At 68.4% G+C, this 19,729-nt stretch overlaps 8 protein-coding genes across 8 annotated transcripts; 5 read left to right on the forward strand and 3 right to left on the reverse strand.

Annotated features, from left to right (window-relative positions):
- Positions 1–56: 56 nt before the first annotated feature.
- Positions 57–3,017, reverse strand: MICPUCDRAFT_50060 (uncharacterized protein; the record flags this gene model as incomplete). Its single annotated transcript, XM_003055392.1, has 1 exon — positions 57–3,017. One exon carries the CDS (start codon positions 3,015–3,017, stop codon positions 57–59), a length of 2,961 nt encoding a protein of 986 aa, XP_003055438.1.
- A 736-nt stretch (positions 3,018–3,753) lies between these two features.
- Positions 3,754–4,974, reverse strand: MICPUCDRAFT_61231 (uncharacterized protein; the record flags this gene model as incomplete). Its single annotated transcript, XM_003055393.1, is given in 4 exon segments — positions 3,754–3,847; positions 3,852–4,140; positions 4,192–4,275; positions 4,310–4,974. 3 exon segments carry the CDS (start codon positions 4,972–4,974, stop codon positions 3,960–3,962), a joined length of 930 nt encoding a protein of 309 aa, XP_003055439.1. The 3' UTR covers positions 3,754–3,847; positions 3,852–3,959.
- A 442-nt stretch (positions 4,975–5,416) lies between these two features.
- MICPUCDRAFT_30726 (uncharacterized protein) lies at positions 5,417–9,024 on the forward strand (the record flags this gene model as incomplete). The annotated part of the gene is made up of 3 exons (XM_003054849.1): positions 5,417–7,569; positions 7,705–8,335; positions 8,375–9,024. 3 exons carry the CDS (start codon positions 5,417–5,419, stop codon positions 8,984–8,986), a joined length of 3,396 nt encoding a protein of 1,131 aa, XP_003054895.1. The 3' UTR covers positions 8,987–9,024.
- A 315-nt stretch (positions 9,025–9,339) lies between these two features.
- On the forward strand, positions 9,340–11,810 carry MICPUCDRAFT_45151 (uncharacterized protein; the record flags this gene model as incomplete). The annotated part of the gene is made up of 3 exons (XM_003054850.1): positions 9,340–9,430; positions 9,638–10,152; positions 10,201–11,810. The coding sequence occupies 3 exons, from the start codon at positions 9,340–9,342 to the stop codon at positions 11,731–11,733; spliced, it is 2,139 nt and encodes a 712-aa protein (XP_003054896.1). The 3' UTR covers positions 11,734–11,810.
- A 93-nt stretch (positions 11,811–11,903) lies between these two features.
- Positions 11,904–12,497, reverse strand: MICPUCDRAFT_6554 (uncharacterized protein; the record flags this gene model as incomplete). The annotated part of the gene is made up of 1 exon (XM_003055394.1): positions 11,904–12,497. A coding segment is annotated over one exon (594 nt), but the record flags the coding sequence as incomplete, so codon positions are not given.
- Positions 12,498–12,741: 244 nt separating this feature from the next.
- On the forward strand, positions 12,742–13,293 carry MICPUCDRAFT_50065 (uncharacterized protein; the record flags this gene model as incomplete). Its single annotated transcript, XM_003054851.1, has 1 exon — positions 12,742–13,293. The coding sequence occupies one exon, from the start codon at positions 12,742–12,744 to the stop codon at positions 13,291–13,293; it is 552 nt and encodes a 183-aa protein (XP_003054897.1).
- A 274-nt stretch (positions 13,294–13,567) lies between these two features.
- Positions 13,568–15,751, forward strand: MICPUCDRAFT_50066 (uncharacterized protein; the record flags this gene model as incomplete). Its single annotated transcript, XM_003054852.1, has 1 exon — positions 13,568–15,751. One exon carries the CDS (start codon positions 13,568–13,570, stop codon positions 15,749–15,751), a length of 2,184 nt encoding a protein of 727 aa, XP_003054898.1.
- A 454-nt stretch (positions 15,752–16,205) lies between these two features.
- Positions 16,206–19,720, forward strand: MICPUCDRAFT_46186 (uncharacterized protein; the record flags this gene model as incomplete). Its single annotated transcript, XM_003054853.1, has 4 exons — positions 16,206–16,325; positions 16,450–16,829; positions 17,051–17,165; positions 17,556–19,720. The coding sequence occupies 4 exons, from the start codon at positions 16,206–16,208 to the stop codon at positions 19,491–19,493; spliced, it is 2,553 nt and encodes an 850-aa protein (XP_003054899.1). The 3' UTR covers positions 19,494–19,720.
- Between the last annotated feature and the right edge of the window lie 9 nt (positions 19,721–19,729).

Below are 19,729 nucleotides of genomic sequence, written 5' to 3' on the forward strand. Positions count from 1 at the left end.
GATACATATCGTTCACGACGACTCGTTAAGACTACATGGCACCCTCTCACGCGCCGTCACAACTTCAACGTCTCCTCGGAGCGCGGCGTCAGAGGCAGCTCCACTGACTCGCCCACCCCGACCCCCGACGCGTCCGCCGTCGTCGTCTCCTTGGACGTTCGGCCCGCGGGTCCGCAGCCGTCGCAGCCGAGGATGCCGCCCAACCACCGCGGCATGAAATCGACGCTCCATGAGTCCGCGGGCGGCGGCGTCATCGCGTTCGACTTCGTCGCCTGCGGCGACGCGAGCGGCGCCGGTCGCGACGACGAAGTCGAACGCGGCGGGGAGGAGAACCTCTCGTCGCCGCCGCCGTCGCCGCCGAATGAAAACGACGTCGGCGGCGACGCCATCGCCGCGCCGAACGGCAGCGGCGACTCGAGCGGCGAGCTCCCGAAGCCGCCGCCGTTCGCCGTCGCGGCGTTCGCGCCGCCGTCGCGCTCGAGCGTCGCGAAGATCGCGTCGTCGATCTCCCCGCCGTTCTTCGACGTCGCCGCCTCGATCGCGATCGATTCTACGGGAGACGCGCCGTCGAACGTCGGCTCGGGCGGCGACCGCGGCGCCGGCGACGGTTCTCGCGCCGCCTCGGGCTCCGCCTCCGCCTCCGCCTCCGCCTCCGCCTCCGCCTCCGCCTCCGCCTCCGCCTCCGCTTCCGCCTCCGCCGCGGGCTCCGCCTCCGTCTCAGCGTCGAAGAAGTCCTCGTCGTCGGACAGCTCGAACGCGTCGCGCGGCAGCGCCTTCCCCATGGCGACGCTGCTCGTGACCCACTCGGGCTTCACCGCTCGGCCGCTCGTCGTCGTCGTCGTCGATCTCGTCTTCCCTCCGCCGTTCACGCGGACGACGTGCGTGACGCGCGACGACGAGTACGCGTCCGCGAACGTCCCGCCGTTCGCGACGACGAGGTCTTTCAGGCCCGACCACGGCGGATTCGCGACGCCGTCGACGTAGACGACGACGCCGGCGAAGACGTCGTGGTGCGGCGGCGGCGGCGACGATGACGACGATGACGACGGGGCCGCGAGCGTCGCCGACGCCGCCGCCGCGGCGGCGTCTGCTTTGACGGAGAGCTCCGCGATTGTTGTGTTGATCGCGGCGACTTCCTCGTCGAGAGCTTCTGGAGAGGAAGACGACGCCGGCGCGGGCGCGGCGAAGACGTCGACGGGCGGCGTCGGAGGCTTCTCGGGAGAAGCCGGCGCCGCCGCCGCGGGCGCCTCTGGCGACGGCTCTTCCAACCGGACGACGCGCTTGTTCTTCTTCTTATCTTTCTTCTTCCTGTTCTTCTCCGCGTTTCGTCTCCGCGTGATGATCCCGACGTCGTCCTCGTCCTTCGCCGCGACCGCCGCGGGAGTCTTCTCTTCTTCGACGACCGCCGCCGGCGCTTCCACGGCGGCGCTCGCCCCCGTCGTCTCCGCCGCGATCTCGACGGGCGCGATCGCCGCCGCGAGCTCCTCCTCCGCCGCGTCCGGCGCCTCGGGGGAAGATTTCGCGCCCCGCTCCGGCGACGCGGGAACGGGGAAGCTCTCGTCCTCGCCGCCCGCCTCCGCCGCCGCCGTCGCCGTCGTCGTCTCCGCCGCCGACGTCGCCGGCTCCTCCGCGACGACGTCCGCCCGCGCCGCCGGCGCTTCGATCCCAAACCTCGCCGCGATCCGCGCCACGTGATACCCCTCGTCGATCAACAACGCTCGCGCGTCCTCGGTCAAGCCCGCCACCGCGCCGGGGTCGTTCTCCGCGGCGACGACGTTCGCGCGCGCCGCCGCGCCCGCGGCGGCGTGCACGACCCCTTCCGGATCCACCGGTCCCTGCAGACACCACACCCCACCCTCGCTCCCGAGCACGAACGCCCTCGGCCCCACCGCGCACAGCGCGGTGATGGACCCCATGACGTCGCCGCCGCCCATGTCCCCCGCCGCGGCTCGGCCTTCGAGCGGGTACCACGCCAGCACCGTCGCGCTGACGAAATCAATCACCGCGAGCGCTCGGTCGGACGCGGACAACACGCACGGCCCCAACGGAAGGAGCTTCCCGAACTCCCACTTCTTCGGGACGCGCGCGGTGAACGTCGAGGACGTCGGGCACGGCGTCGCGTCGAGGACGGACGGTCGAAGCGTCGCGACGACGGTCGCGTCGAAGCCGCCGGCGTCGTCGGTCGACGCGCGGCACAGCCACAGCCGTCGGCCCGGGCGAGCGCCGAAAAACCACGCGTCCGATCCCGATCCCGACGTCGACTTCGACTTCGACGTCGCGTCGAGCGCCGCGAGGTTCAGCCCCTCCGGGACGCCCATCTTCGCGCGCGCGTGCGCCGCGCCGCCGAACCCGCCGGCGCGAGGCTTGCTGCCGACCGCGAACGCCTCGAGATTGAACTTCGATCCGTCGTCCTCGCTCGCCGCCTTCCTCTTGACGACGTGCAGCTGCGCGGTCGTGGACACGATCGCCGCGGCGTCCGTCTCGGTATCGTCGCCGTGATCCAGGAACCCGGCCTGGACGATCGGGTGTTCGAACCGAACGACCCTCGCGGCTTTCCCCTCGGGGGCGAGGAAGATTATCGACGCCGCGCCGTTTTCGTCGCCGCAAATCAATCGATCGCCCGCCGCGTTCCACGCCAGCGTCGTCAACACGCTCCCCTTGTGCGCCTCCGGCATCCCCGTGTCGTACCTCCCGGACGTGAGCCTTTCCTCTCCCCGCGGCGTCTTCGCGCCGTGCGGTTTCGCGCCGTTAAACTGCGAGACGACGACTTCGCCGCCGTCGAACGCGATGGCGACGCGCGTGCCCTGCGGGTTCACCTTGACGCCGACCACGGGGACCATCGCGGAGACGTTCTCTGCGTTCTCGACCATGAACCGCTCCGCGAACTTTGCGGGCCCCTCCGCGAGGTCGTCCCCCGCGCCCGGCTCGCGCGGGCGCCCGCGCTCGTCGCGTCGTTCGAAGACGTACACGCTTCCGACGGAGGAGCCGAAGACGACGTGCCGAGGGGAGACGTCCATGCACAGGAGCTTGACGCGCGCGCCGGTGACTTTCTGGAGCGAATCGCGGTCGCATATTCTCTGCGGGAGGTAGGTAGGGTGGAAATGGAAGGTCGTCGGCGATCGAACCCGGGTGCCCGGGAGGGGATGGCGCGTCGGAGGCGGCGGCGGCGACGGGGGAGGGGCGGATGGATTCCCGGTTTCGGCGCGTCGAACGCGGGGACGCGATCTATGATAACAAAATGCCCGTTCGTCCGTCCGAGGCGTCGCGACGCACCTCCCAGAAGCATCCCCCGCTCTCGGCCGTGCGCGTGGACGCGACCGCCGCGACCGGCGCGGGGTCCGACATCCCGCCGGCGCGTGGCGAAGTGTGCGACGCGGTCTCGCCCGCCCGAACCGTCGAACAACGAATTCTGTTACGAATTCTGTCGCGCCCGCGGTGACAGGACTGGACGCGGACGTCGACGGCGCGCGGATGTTCCACGCCACGTCACATCTTCGCTCGCTTCACTTCGCTACGGTATCTACGAACACGACGCGCGCGGCGCTTCTCTTCTCTTCTCTCCTCGCGCCGCCGCTCGCGGCGTCACGCCTCGGACGACGAGCCCGAGCCCAGGTCGCCCATCAACCTCCGCGCCTCGTCCACGCTCCAACACTTCCCCCCGCTCTTCACCGTCTCCACGCGGTCGACGAACCCCTCCGCGGTGACCGCGCTGCCGTCCACGGCCAACCCTCCCGCGACGGCGAGCGACGCCGTCGCGTCCGCCAGCGCCGCGGCGCTCGCGCGCCGCGCGATCGCCTCTAAACTCTCCCCGGTGTACGTGTCCACCCCGTCCACGATCCCCACCCCGGACTTCGCCCTCGCGAGCTGCCGAAACGCGTCCTTCTCGCCCTTGTATTCGCTCGGGCACTTCGAGAAGCACGGCACCATCACCGCGGCGTCTTCGTACAACGGCGGCGGCTTCACGTTAAACTTCCACTGGCACGAGAAGTCGTCGTAGTTTGGCTGAATGTGGAGATCCATCCCGAAGTCCTCGCCGAGCCACTCCTGCGACGGCGCCTTGCACGAGTTGACGCACACCGACGCGCAGCCGCTCTGCTCCAAGAACCGGCATCGCTCCGCCTTGATCGCCTGCGGGACGCGCACCGTCTCCGGGAGAAACTTGAAGATCTTCCGCAGACCCTCCGGCACTTCCACGTCCACGTGGTCGATCCCCTCCATCGGTCCCATGAGCCACGGGAACAGCGTCGTGAACACGAGCACGAACGCGAAGTTGGACGCCCACTGCGGCGCGACTTTGCGAATCGCGTTTTTCCAGATTGGCGGCACCCAGCCGATGTACAGAGCCGGCAAGATCCCCGCGAAGACTCTCTTCGCGCGCACGGTGACGTCCCTCGCGGTGCCTTTCATGTCGTTCACCTCCCTCACGGGCGTCAGCACCGCGTCGAAGTCGTCCCACGCGCGCGGGTCCGTGTCCTCGCCGACTTCCTTGACGAGGAGGCCGCGTATCGTGCGGATGAGGACTTTGCTGATCGGCGACGCGTCGATGGACGAGTAGTCCACGGAGCCGTCCGCGCGCGTGGGGAGGGACGACTGCGGCGGGACGTCGCCTTTCCACGCTTTCACGGGCGCCGCGGCGTCGGACGCGGCCGCGGACGCCGCGGCCGCGGACGGCGGGCGACGCCCGGCGAGCGCGACCGTCGCGACGCGAGAGCGACGAGATCTGTGTCTGTCGTGGCGCGGGGGCGCGCGCGCGAGGTCGCGCGCGGGCGCGCGCGGACGCGTCGGCGCCGCCGCGGGCGACGTCGCGCGCGCGGAGAGGACGAGCGCGGGCATCGTCCCGAGAGTGGAAGTGCGCGGCGCGGTCGTGCGCTCGTCCGCGCGTCTCGGAGTGCGCGCGTCGCGCGATGGATAACGACTGACGTGGTCGACTGATGAGGCGCGTTCTATAAAAGACCTCAAAAGTTTTTCACCCATCGTCCGGTTTCAACGTTTGATCGCGTCTCTTTTCGACTGACCGGTGAACTTTTTTATGATGGTTTGGCCCTGACGAGCCCCGCACGCGCACCTCTCTCGCCCGGCTGCGGCGCGCTCGACGGCTCATTTTCGCGCTCGCGCGCGACGGCGGCTCAGTCGACGCGGCGCCGGGGACGAGCGCGCGCGCGATTCGAGTCGAGCGGTTTCGAGGCGTGGACGCGCGCGCGAGGACATCTCCGCGTCCTTCGCGCGCACGAGGGGATCGCGGCGAGGCGTCGGAGCCGGCGCGAGATCCGCCGCTCCCTCGACACCGCCGCGAGCCGCCGCCTTCCGATTTGCTTCGCCTCGGAAGATTTGCGTTGCGAGCGAGCGAGCCACCACGCGGACGACGAGCGGTCGCACCTTAGAGCCCCCCGCGACGTGAGCGCTGACATTTCGCATCATGGACGCGGTCGCCCCCAGCAAAGAGCACCGCGCGCCCCGCGCGGGGGCGAAGGCGAAGAAGAAGAAGGCCGCGGCGACGAAGAAGAAGGGCACCGAGCAAGCGAAGGGCAACAACCCGAGGGCGTTCATCTTCAAGAGCTCGTCGAAAGCGCGTAAAGCGCGCACGGTCGCCGCGGAGAAGCAGCAGCGGAAACTCCGCGCGCCGATCATGGACAGGACCGGGGACGAGCCGCCGCCGTTCGTCGTCCTCGTGCAAGGCCCGCCGGGATGCGGGAAGAGCACGGTGATCAAATCGCTCGTGAAGCACTACACCCGGCACGCGCTGAGCGAGGTGAAAGGCCCGATCACGGTCGTCAGCGGGAAGAAGCGACGGATACAGTTCATCGAGGTGAGGAACGATCTGAACGATATGGTGGACGCCGCGAAGATGGCGGACCTCGTGTTGCTCTTGGTCGACGGCTCGTACGGGTTCGAGATGGAGACGTTCGAGTTCTTAAACGTGTTGCAGGTCCACGGGTTCCCGAAAGTGATGGGCGTGCTGACGCACTTGGACGACTTCGTGGACCCGAAGAAGCTGAAGAAACAGAAGAAGACGCTCAAGTCGCGGTTCTGGGCGGAGATTTACAACGGCGCGAAGCTGTTCTACCTGTCCGGGATGCAGCACGGGAGATATAACAAACGCGACACGCTGAACCTCGCGCGGTTCATCTCCACGTCGAAGTTTCGACCGCTGACGTGGCGGACGTCGCACCCGTACGTCGTCGGCGACCGGTTCGAGGACATCACCCCGCCGGGCTTAGTCCAGGCGAACCCGGGGATGGACCGCGACGTCGCCGTGTACGGGTGGCTGCACGGGTGCAACCTGAAGAGAGGGCAGCTCGTGCACGTCGCGGGCGTCGGCGACTGCGAAGTGAGCGAACTCGCGGAGCTGCCAGACCCGTGCCCGCTGCCGTCCACGGAAAAGAAGCAGAGGAAGTTGGACGAACGATCGAAGCTGCTGTACGCGCCGATGTCCGACGTCGGCGGGTTGTTGTACGACAAGGACGCGGTGTACATCTCCATGGACGACAGGAACGTGAACTTCTCGAAGCGGGACGGAGGCGGCGCGGGCGCGGGAGCGGGCGCGAGCGGCGGCGGCGGCGGCGGCGGCGGCGGGATAGTCGGCGAAGACGGCGAGGGCGTCGGCGTGGGGATGGTCCACGGGTTACAAGACACGCAGCTCGCGCTGGACGAGAAGCTCGCCGCGAGCGAGATCACGCTGTTCAGAGGGCAGAAGACGCTCAAAGGGGACGACGACTACGACGACGACTACGAAGACGACGGAGGCGAAGCGTACGACGACGACGACGACGAGGCTGACGACGACGACGACGACGATGAAGACGAAGACGTGGGCGTCGGACGCCGCCGTCGCGCGGAAGCCGCGAGCGGCCGCACCCGCCGCGCGGCGGTGTTCACCGACCACGGCGTGCGAGAGGCCGGCGACGACGACGACGACGGCGACGGCGACGATCGCCCGTATGAAGACGCGGACAGCGACGACGACCTCGGTTTAGACGGCGCGCGCGACGACGAGGATGAGTACGGGTTGGGGCGAAACGCCGCGGACTGGAAAGGGCGAATGGTCAACGGCGTCGCGAAGGGGAGGCATAAGTCTTTGATGGAGATGGTGTACGACGAGGACGACGCGGACGACGCGGACGAGGCCGACGCGGCGGAGGAGGAGGACGACGACGATGAAAACTTTTTCAAAAAAGCGCGCGAGGACGACGGCAAGAAAAAGCAAGACGCGTTCGACCGCTCGAAGTTCTTAGGCGAGGTTCGGGACGAACTCGACCTCGAAGACCCGTCGCTGCGGAACCGTTTCGTGACCGGCGACTGGAACGCCGCCGCGGAGAGGTCCGCGGCGGAGCCCGGGGAGGAGGGCGACGACGACGACGGCGGCGGCGGCGACGACGAAGACGTCTACGGCGACTTCGAGGACGTCGAGACCGGAGAGAAGTTCGGTCCCGGCGAGGGCGGCGGCGGCGGGGACGACGAAGACGAAGACGAAGACGAGGATGGCGAGGAGGATGGCGAGGAGGATGGCGAGGAGGACGAGGAAGCAGAACGCCGCAGGCTGGAGAAGATCGCGAAAAAAGAAGAGTTTTTGTCCGGGAACACGGGCGGAAAGAAAGGCAAAGGCGGGTTCGGCCGCGGCGCGGGCGGGAACGATGACGAAGAACCGGCGTCGTACTACGACCTCATCAAAGACCAGATGTCCGATCAGCTCGCGAAGACGCGGAGAGAGCTCGACGCGATGCCGGAGTCGACGAGGACGGCGCTCGAGGGCCACCGCCCGGGGGCGTACCTCCGACTGATCCTCAAGAGGGTCCCGCGTCACTGGGTGATCAACTTCGACCCCGGGCGGCCGCTCCTCGTCGGCGGGCTCCTCCCTTCCGAGGACACGATGGGGTACCAGCAGCTTCGTCTGAAGAAACACCGGTGGCACCGGAAGATCCTGAAGAACAAAGATCCGCTCGTGTTCTCCATCGGATGGCGGCGGTTCCAGTGTTGCCCCGTGTACTCGATGCAAGACGCGAACTCGCGTCATCGGATGATCAAGTACACGCCCGAGCACATGCACTGCCACGCGACGATCTACGCGCCGATGATCCCGCAGAACACCGGGGTCGTGTGCTTCCAGTCGCTGTCGAACAAGCTCGCGACGTTTCGCATCGCCGCGACCGCGGTCGTGCTCGAGGTGGACCACTCGATCAAGATCATGAAGAAGCTCAAGCTCGTGGGGCACCCGTCGAAGGTGTTCAAGAACACCGCGTTCATCAGCGGCATGTTCAACTCCCCGCTCGAGATCGCCAAGTTCGAGGGCGCGGCGCTGAGGACCGTCTCCGGGATTCGAGGCGTCGTGAAGAAAGCCGTGAAGGCTGGCACGTCCCTGAGAGGCGGCGGCGCGGAGAAGGAGAAGGGCGCGCCGAAGGGCGCCGACGAGGGAACGTTTCGCGCGTCGTTCGAGGACAAACTGCTGCTGTCCGACATCGTGTTCCTCCGCGCGTGGGTCCGCGTCGACGTCTCGAAGTACTACAACCCGGTCACGTCGCTGTTGCTCAAGAACGGCGAGAACTGGATCGGGATGAAGACCGTCGGGCAGCTGCGGTACGAGCAGAACATTCCGATTCCGGTCAACGCGGATTCCATCTACAAGCCGATCGAACGCCCGACGCGCGTCTTCAATCGTCTGCAGATTCCGAAAGCGCTCCAAGCGCAGCTGCCGTTCAAGTCCAAGCCGAAGATCGAAGCGCCGCGGAAGCGCGAGACGCTGGAGCAGCGCCGCGCGGTCGTCATGGAACCGGAGGAGAAGAAGCTCGCGACGTTGGTGCAGCAGCTGAACACGATTCGAAACGACAAGGCGGGGAAGCAACGCGACAAGGCGGCGGCGAAGAGGAAAGCGCGCGCGAAGGATCAGGCGAAGGAGCAGGCGTGGCGGGACGCGCACCAGAAGGACACGCGGAAGAAGCGGTACCGGGAGCAAGGGCAAGCGGAGAAGAGGAAGATGATGAAGTCGCAGTAGAAGAAGCCACGTTGTTAGGCGCGAACGAACCGAACGAACGCGAACGCGCGCGCGCGTCCCACTCGAAACCGAACGCTTCGATACTGCTCTCGCAGCGGACTGGTCGCTCACGCGTCGTCCGCGTCGAGTCCGATCCTCGTCAGCTTTACGTAACCCTGCCCTGCGAACCGTCGGCCGTCCGGAGGACACACCGCGCCGCACCCAGCACGCGAACGCCGCCGCTCCGGCCGCTCGCGCGAGGCTCGTCCAAGTCGATCGCGACCGCCCCCGCCGTGCATGCTCCACGCGCCCGCGGCCTCTTCCCCCACGCCGCGCGGGGCCTCGCTCAGATCCGGATCCGCCGAGACGACGCCATGGGCGGCCCCGCGGTGACCCTCGAGGTCGCGAACGGCGTCGCCGTCGTGACGATGAGCAACCCGCCGGTGAACGCGCTCGCGATTAAGAGTGCGTCCGTCTCGTATCGCGATCGAAATAGACGTCGCGTCGCGTCGCGACCGCGCGCGCGATCCTCCTCGCGGCGCCGCGGCGTCGAATCTCCGCGGCGCCCGTACCCTAATTCCGCCGATGTTACTTTTTCCGAGACGCGTCGCGCTGACGACCGATTCTCCGCCCCCTCGCCTCCCCGCGATCGATTCGATCGTCGCGTCGCAGTCCTGGAAGGCCTCAAGACTCAGGTCGAGGCCGCGCAGAGAGACCCGAAGGTGCGAGCGATCGTCATCACCGGAAGCAAGGGCAAGTTCAGCGGCGGCTTCGACATCACCCAGCTCAAGGCGCGCACCGAGGGCAAGCCCGTGCGAAACATGAGCGACTTCAACGCGACGCTCAACTCGGTCGTCGAGTCCGGGGCGAAGCCCACGGTCGCGGCGATCGAGAACCTCGCCCTCGGCGGCGGGTTAGAGGTCGCGATGGCGTGCAACGCGCGCGTGGCGACGCCGAAAGCGCAGCTCGGCTTGCCCGAGCTGCAGCTCGGCGTGATCCCGGGCTTCGGAGGGACGCAGCGCCTGCCGAGACTCGTCGGGCTTCAGAAGGCGCTCGAGATGATGCTGAAATCGAAGCCGATCAAGGCTGAGGAGGCGCTGAAGCTCGGTCTCGTCGACGCGATCGCACCGAGGGACGCGCTGACGCAGACCGCGTCCAAGCTCGCGCTGGACATCGCGGAGAAGCGCGTCCCTCGCGCCATGGCGTCCTTCGCGTCGGAGAAGCTCCCGAACGAGGCGGAGGCGAAAAAAATCTTCGCCGTCGCGCGACGCGGCGCGAAACGCGTCCAAAAGCTCATGCCGCACCCGATGCTGTGCATCGACGCGATCGAGGCTGGTATCAACAAGGGCGCCTCGGAGGGTCTGATCGTCGAGCAAGACGCGTTCGCGAAGGCGGTGTCGTCCGCCGCGTGTAAGGGACTCGTGCACTTTTTCTTCGCGTCGCGCGGCACGGCGGCGGTTCCCGGGGTCACGGACGTCGGCCTCGCCCCGCGCGTCATGAAGTGCGTCGGGGTCGTCGGCGGGGGGCTCATGGGCAGCGGGATCGCGACCGCGTGCGTCATGAACGGCGTGTCCGTGGTATTGAAGGAGATTAACCAGAAGTTTTTGGACGCGGGGATGAGCCGCGTGAAGGCCAACCTGGCATCCGCGGTGAAGAAAGGTCGGCTGACGCAACAGAAGGCGGACGCGATGTACGCGAACTGCCATCCGACGTTGTCGTACGGCGCGTTCTCCAAGGTTGACATGGCGATCGAGGCGGTGATCGAAAACCTCGGCCTCAAGCAGAAGATCTTCTCCGACCTCGAGTCCAGCTGTCGCCCCGACGCCATTCTCTCCACGAACACCTCGACGATTGACATCACGAAAGTGGCGCAGAAGATGAAGAACCCGGAGCGCATCGTCGGCGCGCACTTCTTCTCCCCCGCGCACGTCATGCAACTCTTCGAGATCATCCGCACGGACATCACGCCGCCGCAGGTGCTCGTTGACACCCTCGGCCTGAGCAAGCAGATCAAGAAGACGCCCGTCGTCGTCGGAAACTGCACCGGATTCGCCGTGAACCGCGTCTTCTTTCCGTACACGATGTCCGCGTGCTTGCTCCTCGACCTCGGGTGCGATCCGTACGCGATCGACAACGCGATCCGAATGTTCGGGATGCCGATCGGACCGTTCCGTTTGGGCGACCTCGTCGGGCACGACGTCGGCGTCGCCGTCGGGTCGAACTTCATCGAGGACTTCCCCGAGCGCGTGTACCGGTGCGCGATGATTCCGTCGCTCGTCGCGAGCAAACGTCTGGGCGAGAAGAGCGGCTCGGGTTTTTACGTCCACAAAGGGAAGACGAGTCTGCCAGACCCGGAGGGCATCGCGCCGTTGCTCGCGGCGTCGCGAGCGAACGCGAGGTCGCAGCTGCCCGCGTCCGCGTTCGCCGCGGACGCGCCGCTCGCGGCGCTGACGCAGAGCGACATCGTCGAGATGATTTTCTTCCCCGTCGTGAACGAGGCGTGCCGGTGCCTCGCGGAGGGCGTCGTCGTGAGAGCGGGGGATCTCGACACCGCGGCGATCTTGGGGATGGGGTTCCCGCCGTTCCGCGGCGGGATCGTGCACTGGGCGGACTCCGTGGGCGCGAAGAGAATCGCGGACCGACTGCGTGAGTGGAGCACGCGGTACGGAGGGATCTACCAGCCGTGCCCGTACTTGGAAGACTGCGCCGTGCAAGGGCGCACGTTATCGGAAGGCCCGATCAAGGGACCGGATCGCTCGAAGCTGTGATCGACGCGACGCGACGCGACGCGAGCGCGCGATCGCTTATACTAATTCTTCTCGAGTACCTATGAAATTGTGTACCTACGATTGCTACGCGCATCCTCCAAGCGCGCGTCCCCCCCACCCCCCCGCCGCGCCGCGGCTCGCGTCGCTCACGCCGTCGCCGGATACGACGCCACGGCGATCCCCGCGGCGATCACGATCTGAATCATGTTCACGAGATCGTTGCTCAGCCACTCGAACCCTTCCTTCCCTTGCGTCGTCGCCCCGAGCCAGCTCTCGAGCGTCGTCGCGATGAACGCCGCGAACGTCGCGACGACCGCGCCGTTCGCGTCGCACGCGCCGACGACGACGCCGACGCCGGCGAAGAAAAAGCTCGCGACGACGCCCGCGATCGTCCCCTCCAGGCTCACCGCGCCCTCGGTCCCTCGCGGGACGCTCTTGAACGGCGGCGTGGACATGTACGTCGTCTTCCCGTACGCCTTCCCGACCTCGCTCGCGGTCGTGTCGCTGAGCTTGGAGCAGAACGACGCGACGAACCCGAGGCGGAACGCCTCCGCGCCGGGGGCGACGCCCGACAGCGCGCACGCCGCGCACAGCGCCCCGGCGACGCCGCTGCCCCACACGGACGCGATCCCTCTGCGCCCGCCTCTCGCCTCCGCGATCCCCTCCGCTTGTTTTTGTTTCATTTTCAGCTTCGTGACCGCGCTGCCGAGGACGAAGTAGAGGCACACGAGCGAGTAGCCGCCGACGCCGAACGCGGCCATCACCGTCTGCGGGTCGGACCGGATCGGAATTGGTCGGTCGGGTCAGCGGGGAGGGGAGGCTGGGGACGAAGACGAAGACGAGAGGGCGAAGACGCGAGGGCGAAGCGCGCGATCGTCGAGTCGAGTCGATCGCGCCGCGCCGCGCGAACGATGCGATGTCGTCGTCATCGTCGTCGTCGCGATGGATTCAGAGAGATTCCCATTGTATGTTTGACTCCATTCGGCGGCCGCCGCGGCGACGCCGGGCATGCGCGCCCGAGGGGTCTCCCCGTCAGAAGTATCTGTTACATTTGTTCGTCATCATCCATCGGCGACCGACGACGCGCCGCGTCGAGCGAGTTCGAGCGAGCGAGCGGACGGAATCGTCCGGAGGAGACGCACCGTGCCGAGGAACCACGCGTTCACCACCCCCGGCCAGGTTAACCCTCGCAATAAAACGCCGATCCCGAGCGTGAACACGGTCGTGTTCATCGCGATCGACGGCGCGAGCCCGGGCGACGACGACGTCAGGAGCTCCGCGATGTCGAACGGCAGCGCGCAGATCGCGCTCCTCCCGCGGCCGCCGCGCGGGGGCGACGGCGACGGCGAGGGGTATCGCCGCCGCGTCGAGATCGTCGTCCGCGCGGACGCGGGCGCGGACGACAGGTCGCGGACGCGGCGGCGACGCGACGCGACGGCGACGACGCGAGGGGTGGAATCGCATCGCGCCGCCGCCGCCGCCGCCGCCATCGTCGCGGACGTCGTCGGCGCGGTGGAGAGAAAGGCCGACATCGCCGACGTTCGCGCGTCCGAGGAGTGACGAGACGACGTCCGATTTCTCCTCGACCAGACGCGCGCGCACTCGATGAGTCGATCGATGCAAATTCTCACAATTCGGCTCGACGAGGAATCTTTCCCGCCCAACGAAACGTATGGAACGCAGTCACAAATGCGGATCTCGAATTTAAAAAGGATAGGGGTTGGGACGTCGATATGGGCATTTATACTGACGCAGCGGGCGCTGGAAAATAATTTGGACGCGAATTACGAGAATTGCCCCCCAGACGCCGATCGCGCACGCCGTCGCACGCACGATGGGGTTCGAGTACCGGGTCTTCTACAAGCCCGCGTCCGCCGGGGAGCTGAAGCGCCGCGACCTGAGCGCGCTCGCCAAGTCCGGCGCGCACTACGTCCCGCACGAGTCGCTGAAAGACGCGAGCGCGTCCGACGAGAAGATTTCCTTCCTCCCGCTCCACGACGACGCGACGCTGACGCTCCCGACGCACGACGCGAACGGCGCGGTGTCCGTGCGAGTCGTCGCGAGCAAAGACGGCAACAACCCGGGTCTCTGCGACCTGAGCGCGCCGCTCGTCGCGGACGACGTCAAGGCTGCCGAGGCGGTCCTCGCCAGAGCCGGGTTCAACGTCAACACGCACAAGATCAAGAAGTCCGTGCTCGTCACCGCGGAGGGGCCGCGCGTCGCCTCGAAAGTCGGCGCGGGCGCGAAATCGATCGAACTGGAGATGCACACGATGACCGTGCGCGTGGACAAGGCGAAGATGGGGCGGGGACTCGCGGGGAGCCTGACGGAGAGCTGGGTCACCGTCGTCGCGAAGGGCGCGAAGAAGAGCGCCGTCGCCGACGCGAGGCGGACGCTGCAAGAGTCGTGCCAGGCCCTCGCCGCGAGCGGGACCTTCGCGGAGTGCGGGTACGGAAAGTTCGTGAAGGATATATCCGCGAGGGTGACGCCAGCAGCGCCGGTGCAAACAGCGTCGACGGAGAAGGCGAAGGCGAAGGAGAAGATCGTCGCGACGCCGCCGACGTCGGGGAAGAAACGCGGCAGGCCGCCGAAGGCGTCGGGCCCCGCCGCGGAGAAACGCGCGAAGGGCGGCGACGGCGGCTTCGGCGCCGCGGCGAGAGGCATCGCGAATTCGGTGCAGGGCGCGATTCGCGGCATCATGCTCGCCGCCGCGAGCCCGGGACCGAGCGGGAAGTTGCGCGCGGACTCGGACGACGACGTCCCGATAAGTCGGATGGTCGTGAAGTCGCCGGCGAAGAAGCGCGGGCGCCCGCCGAAGGCGCCGCCCGCGACGAGTCCGCCGCCGTCCGTCGTCGTCGTCACCGCGGAGGACGATGACGTCCCTCTGTCGAAGTTGTTGCCACCGAAGCGAAAACCGGGAAGGCCGCCCGGGGCGAAGAACAAGGCGACGAAGGTCGCGGCGGACGCCGCCGCCGCGGGAACGCCGAAGCGCGGTCGGGGACGCCCCCCTAAGGCGACTGCGACGCCGGCGACGACGACGCCGACGCCGGCGAAGCGCGGCCGCGGCCGCCCGCCCGGCAGCGCGAACAAGGCCGCGGCGGCGACGCCGGCGACGACGGCCGGGAAGAATCCTCGCGGACGGCCTCCGAAGACGCCCGCGGCGGTGGGCCCCGAGGACGACGACGTCCCGATCGGGCAGCTCGCCGCGAAGGTGACGTCCACGCAGAAGAAGCGAGGCCGCCCGCCGAAGTCCGCGGCGCTCGCGGTGGTGCAGACGACGCCGATGAAGAAAAAGCGCGGGCGCCCGCCAAAGTCCGCGACGAAGCCGCCGCCGTCCGTCGTCGTCGTCACCGCGGAGGACGATGACGTCCCTCTGTCGAAGTTGTTGCCGCCGAAAAAGAAACCGGGAAGGCCGCCAGGGGCGAAGAACAAGGCGACGAAGGTCGCGGCGGAGGCTGCCGCCGCGGGAACGCCGAAGCGCGGTCGGGGACGCCCCCCTAAGGCGGCTGCGACGACGACGCCGGCGACGACGACGCCGACGCCGGCGAAGCGCGGCCGCGGCCGCCCGCCCGGCAGCGCGAACAAAGCCGCGGCGGCGACGCCGGCGACGACGGCCGGGAAGAAGCCTCGCGGACGGCCTCCGAAGACGCCGAAGACGCCCGCGGCGGTGGGCCCCGAGGATGATGACGTACCGCTCGGGCAGCTCGCCGCGAAGGTGACGTCCACGCAGAAGAAACGAGGCCGCCCGCCCGGGTCGAAGAATAAGGCGACGGCGGCGGCGGCGGCGAAATCTCCGAGAGCGGCGCCGAAGGTGTCGACGCCGACGGCTGCGATGAAGCTCCTCGGTCGGCCGAAGCCGAAAGCCCCGGGGGCGGCGAGCGCGCTGTCGCCGGTCGAGGGGAAGCGGCCGCGCGGGCGGCCGCCGGGATCCGGGTCGAAGGGGGCGGCGAAGACGCCGACCCCGTCGACGGGTGGAAAAAAACGAGGACGCAAGCCGAAGGGATCGTTGAGGGACTAGAGTGTTGGTGGGTTCGTTTGATCGCGACCCCACCGGGACCGGGAGTGCGCGCGCGAACGAGGAGATCGAGACGCGCGCGGAGTGTATAGTGAAGGCTTTGTATAGTGAATGAAGGCTTTTGACGACCGAACTGTTGATAGGAACAGTGCAGTGCTTCGTTCTTCAGGGTGAGTCTCGATTGCGCGATCGTGCGTAGCTAACATCGCAAAATCCAGGCAAAATCCAGCTCGTCAACGAAAAAAAAGCCCGTCGTTTCGTTTACGATTTGAATTTTTCCCGCCTAAATTTTTTTCGTACTAGCAGTACGATATCGGCAATGGGCAAACAGACAGCCCGCGACGTTCGGAGAATCCTGCAGGAGGTGCCAGCGGAGAACCCGACAGAGTTCCGGAAGAGAATGCGAGGTCACTTCAACCCGCGCGCGTGTTCGAGCGCCGCACCGAGGCTGACCGTCATGTCCGCCCTTACCGAAGCCGTCCCGGCCGTCGCGCCGAGGGCGAAGCGATCATCCGCGGTCGCGCCGCCGCCCGCGCCCCTCGCGGGGAAGCGCGAGCGTCGTCCTCCGGCGATGAAGGTGCGTTCTCGGGGAATCTGACTTTCCCGGTCGTGCCTGCAACGTCGTCGCGCGGGTTCCGCCGCGCGGCGCGCGCATCGCGACCGCGCGCTCACCCTCTCTTCCGCCTATTTTTACCCCACAGGACTTCGACACGAGCGGCGTGGAGCAGCACGAGAGGAAGCCCTCGCGCAGGAGCGCGCCCGCGGAACCTCCGTCTTCCGACGGATCCGCCGAGACGACCGCGGACCCCGCGCGGCATCCGGCGCTCGCGGCGGGCGCGGAGAACGCCGCCGCGAGCGCGGGCGCGGATACCGCCGGCCGCTCGAAGGCGAAGTCGACGAAGAAGAGCAACGCGAAGACGCCCACGACGGACGGCGACATCGGGAACGACTCGAACGCGTCCAAATCCGCGCCGAAGCCGGGGGCGAAAGCCGCGGCGTCCGCGAAGAAGCCCGCGAAGGCGACGGCCGCGGCGACCGACGACGCGCCGCGCAGCTCGCGACCGACGAACAACCAGCTCTTGTGCGTCCCAGCCCGGGTCGTTTCCCCGGATTTTCTCCCGGACTCGAGAACGCGTCCTGTTCTTGCGAACGGCGCGGGGTATCGGCCGCGGGTGGCGCGTATCGCACCGCGCGGCCGCCGCGAACGCGCGCGCGCGACGCGAGACTTCCCCCAATCGGCGTCCGCGTCCGTCTCCTCTGACGACCATTCTTTTTCCCTCGCCTCGCCCCGTCGTCGCGCAGGTACCGCGCGCGATTCAACTGGGAGCATTACACCCACGCGCTCACCCCGGGCACGCGCGAGAAGCTTCCGGACAAGACGTTCGCGTGCGCGTCCGTCACGTCTGCGTTCCTTCAGGTGCGCGGCGATGCGATCCGAGCGCGATGGATCGGCCCGGATCCAGCCATCCAACCTCCGACCGCTGCTCTTCCTTCCGTGACCTCCACCGAGGGCGCGCGCTTTCGCGCCTAAAACTTCCGGGGCGATCCGCGCGCGATCGCGGCGTCGATCGCGCGCTGAACTCGCCGCGATCGATACCCCGCGGTCGTCCGACGGCGTCGTCGCGCGAGCGCTGCGAATTCGCGCGCGCGCGGCGCGTCGAACGCGCCGATCGCGCGTCGCCGCGATCCCGTCCCTTCGTCGTTCTCGGAGAAAGCGCAAGGCCGCGCCGCGCGTGGCCTGTCGGAGAAACCTCGCTGACGCCCCACAAAAATCCTCTTTTCCTTCTCCTCCGCTCCGCTCTGCCAGGTTCTCAAGGCTATCCACACCGCGGAGGTCAACCGCAAGCAAGGCGCGCGCAACATCCTCAAGGCACTGTCCGTGAACACGCGCCGCACGAAGGTTGTCGCGCTCAGCACCGGGACGCACCGGGTCCCGGACGAGCTCCGAAGGCACCAGCTCGCGGACGACGACGGCAACGAGTACTCCACCAACCTCGACCGGAACCGATACGGCAACGACGACCAGTACCTGTTCACGGTCATCAAGTTCAACCTCGACGCGCTCGGGCTGTGCCCGCTCATCTGCCAAGTGGAGATCATCGACGCGAAGGCTCCCAAGTCGGAGGAGTGCCTCGTCGTGAAGGTTCCGGACGAGGGATGCGCGTGCCACGGCGGCGCCAACGCCGCGAGCGCGATGCGCGTCGTCGTCGGCGGCTCGGGGGGATCCCGGAAGTCTCTGGACGGCAGCGGGAAGCTCGAGCGCGTGTCGATCGGTCACACCCCGGGGAAGGAGTCCAAAGGGACGCCGTGGCGGGTCCCGTCGACGCCGATGTCGCCGCTGAAGCGCGTCGCGAGCGCGGGGGACGCCGGCGGGATGGGCGTGCTCCTCGACGCGCTCACGCAAGTCGGCGGGATGCCGCCGCCGAGCCCGCTGCATCTTCGCTCGCCGACGCACAACGCGCGGCGCGCGTCGTTCTTGAGCGGCGGCGCGATGGCGGCCGCGAGCCCTTCGATGCGTCCGGCCGCGGCGGCGATGAGCGCGCTCGTGAACTCGGCGCCGCCGTCGGCGGAGCGCGGCGCCGGCGCCGGCGTCGACGTCGACGCGGCGGCGGCGGCGGCGGCGCACATGGCGCAGTACTTTAGCGCGTTCGGCGGCGCGCTCGGGACCCCGGCGCAGTCGCAGCTGTTCGCGATGCACCAGCACATGCAGATGAACGACGCGCAGCAGGCGCTGTTCCAGTCCCCGGCGCCGATGAACCCGCACGCGGCGGCGGCGGCGGCGGCGGCGGCGATGGCGGGCGGGTTCGCCCCCGTCGCGGCGCCGGGCGCGGTTCCCCCTCGCGGCGGCGACTTCGACGGCAGCGCGGCGATGGAGAACGCGCTGGAGATTGTCTCCGCGGAGGCGGCGACCGCGAAGGCGAACGAAGCGCGCGCGTCCGCAAAGCTCGCGCTGCTCGAGGCGAAGGTGACGAAGCTCGAGGCGGACGCCGCCGCCGCGGCGGCGGTCGCCGCCGGCGCCGCCTCCGTGGAGGAGATCGCGCGAGCCGCGGAGGCGTCCGGCAAGGCGATGACGGTCGCCGTGGAAGCGCGCTTGGTGTCCATCGTCGAGGAGGTGGCCGCGTTCGGCGCGCGCGCGATCGCGGCGGAGACGGCCGCCACCGCGGGCTCCGCGGGCGTCGACGCCGTCGCCGCGTTGTACGTCGCCGAGGCCAAGGCGCACGCGGTGTCGCTCGGGAAGCTCGCGCGGCTCGAGGCGCAGGCGGCGGCGCGCGGGGACGCCGTCGACGGCGTCGGCGTCGGCGTCGAAACCGAAAGCCCAACCAACGTGGGCGCCGGCGTCGATGCCGGCGTCGGCGCCGTCGCGGACGCGGCGGCCGTCGAGGAGAAGGGCGAGGAGATGAACGCCGCGCCCTCGAACGCGGACACGGACGCGGAGAAGCCCGCGAGCCCGAGCGCGGTGGTCGCCATCGCGACCGAGGCGGCGGCGGCGGCGACGAGCGACCGCGAGAAGCGCGCGCGCGAGGAGGACGACCGCGCGTTCGCGTTCGAGCCCCCTCCGGCGAAGCGACCGGCGAAGGTGGCCGGGTTCGCGGTGAACTCCGCGGCGGCGGCGGCGGCGGCGGCGGCGGGCGGGTACGCGCCGCCGACGACGCCGGCGCTGACGAACCAAAACGGGGCTCGGGACGAACTGCTTTCGCCGCCGGCGAGCGACCCCGCGCAGGCGCTGACGTACGCCGCGGCGTGAGGGCAGGCCGACCGACCTTTTCATAGCACCGCATCGCATCCATCGGGTAGCACCGCTCGCCGTGGACTCGCCAGCGCGTCGGGTCGAAACGGGGAGCATTGACACATACTCCGTACTTCCGGAAGTACGGTGAAGAAGTCGAACGCGGGCTCGGAACGAGCAGAGCGTTCGTCGTTTACGTATATTTCATCACGTTGTCTTAATATGATTTGAAGAAAATGCATCTCAAACCCGCG

This window comes from Micromonas pusilla (genome assembly GCF_000151265.4).
Source record: "Micromonas pusilla CCMP1545 genomic scaffold MICPUCscaffold_1, whole genome shotgun sequence".
In the NCBI taxonomy this organism is placed as follows: Eukaryota; Viridiplantae; Chlorophyta; class Mamiellophyceae; order Mamiellales; family Mamiellaceae; genus Micromonas; species Micromonas pusilla.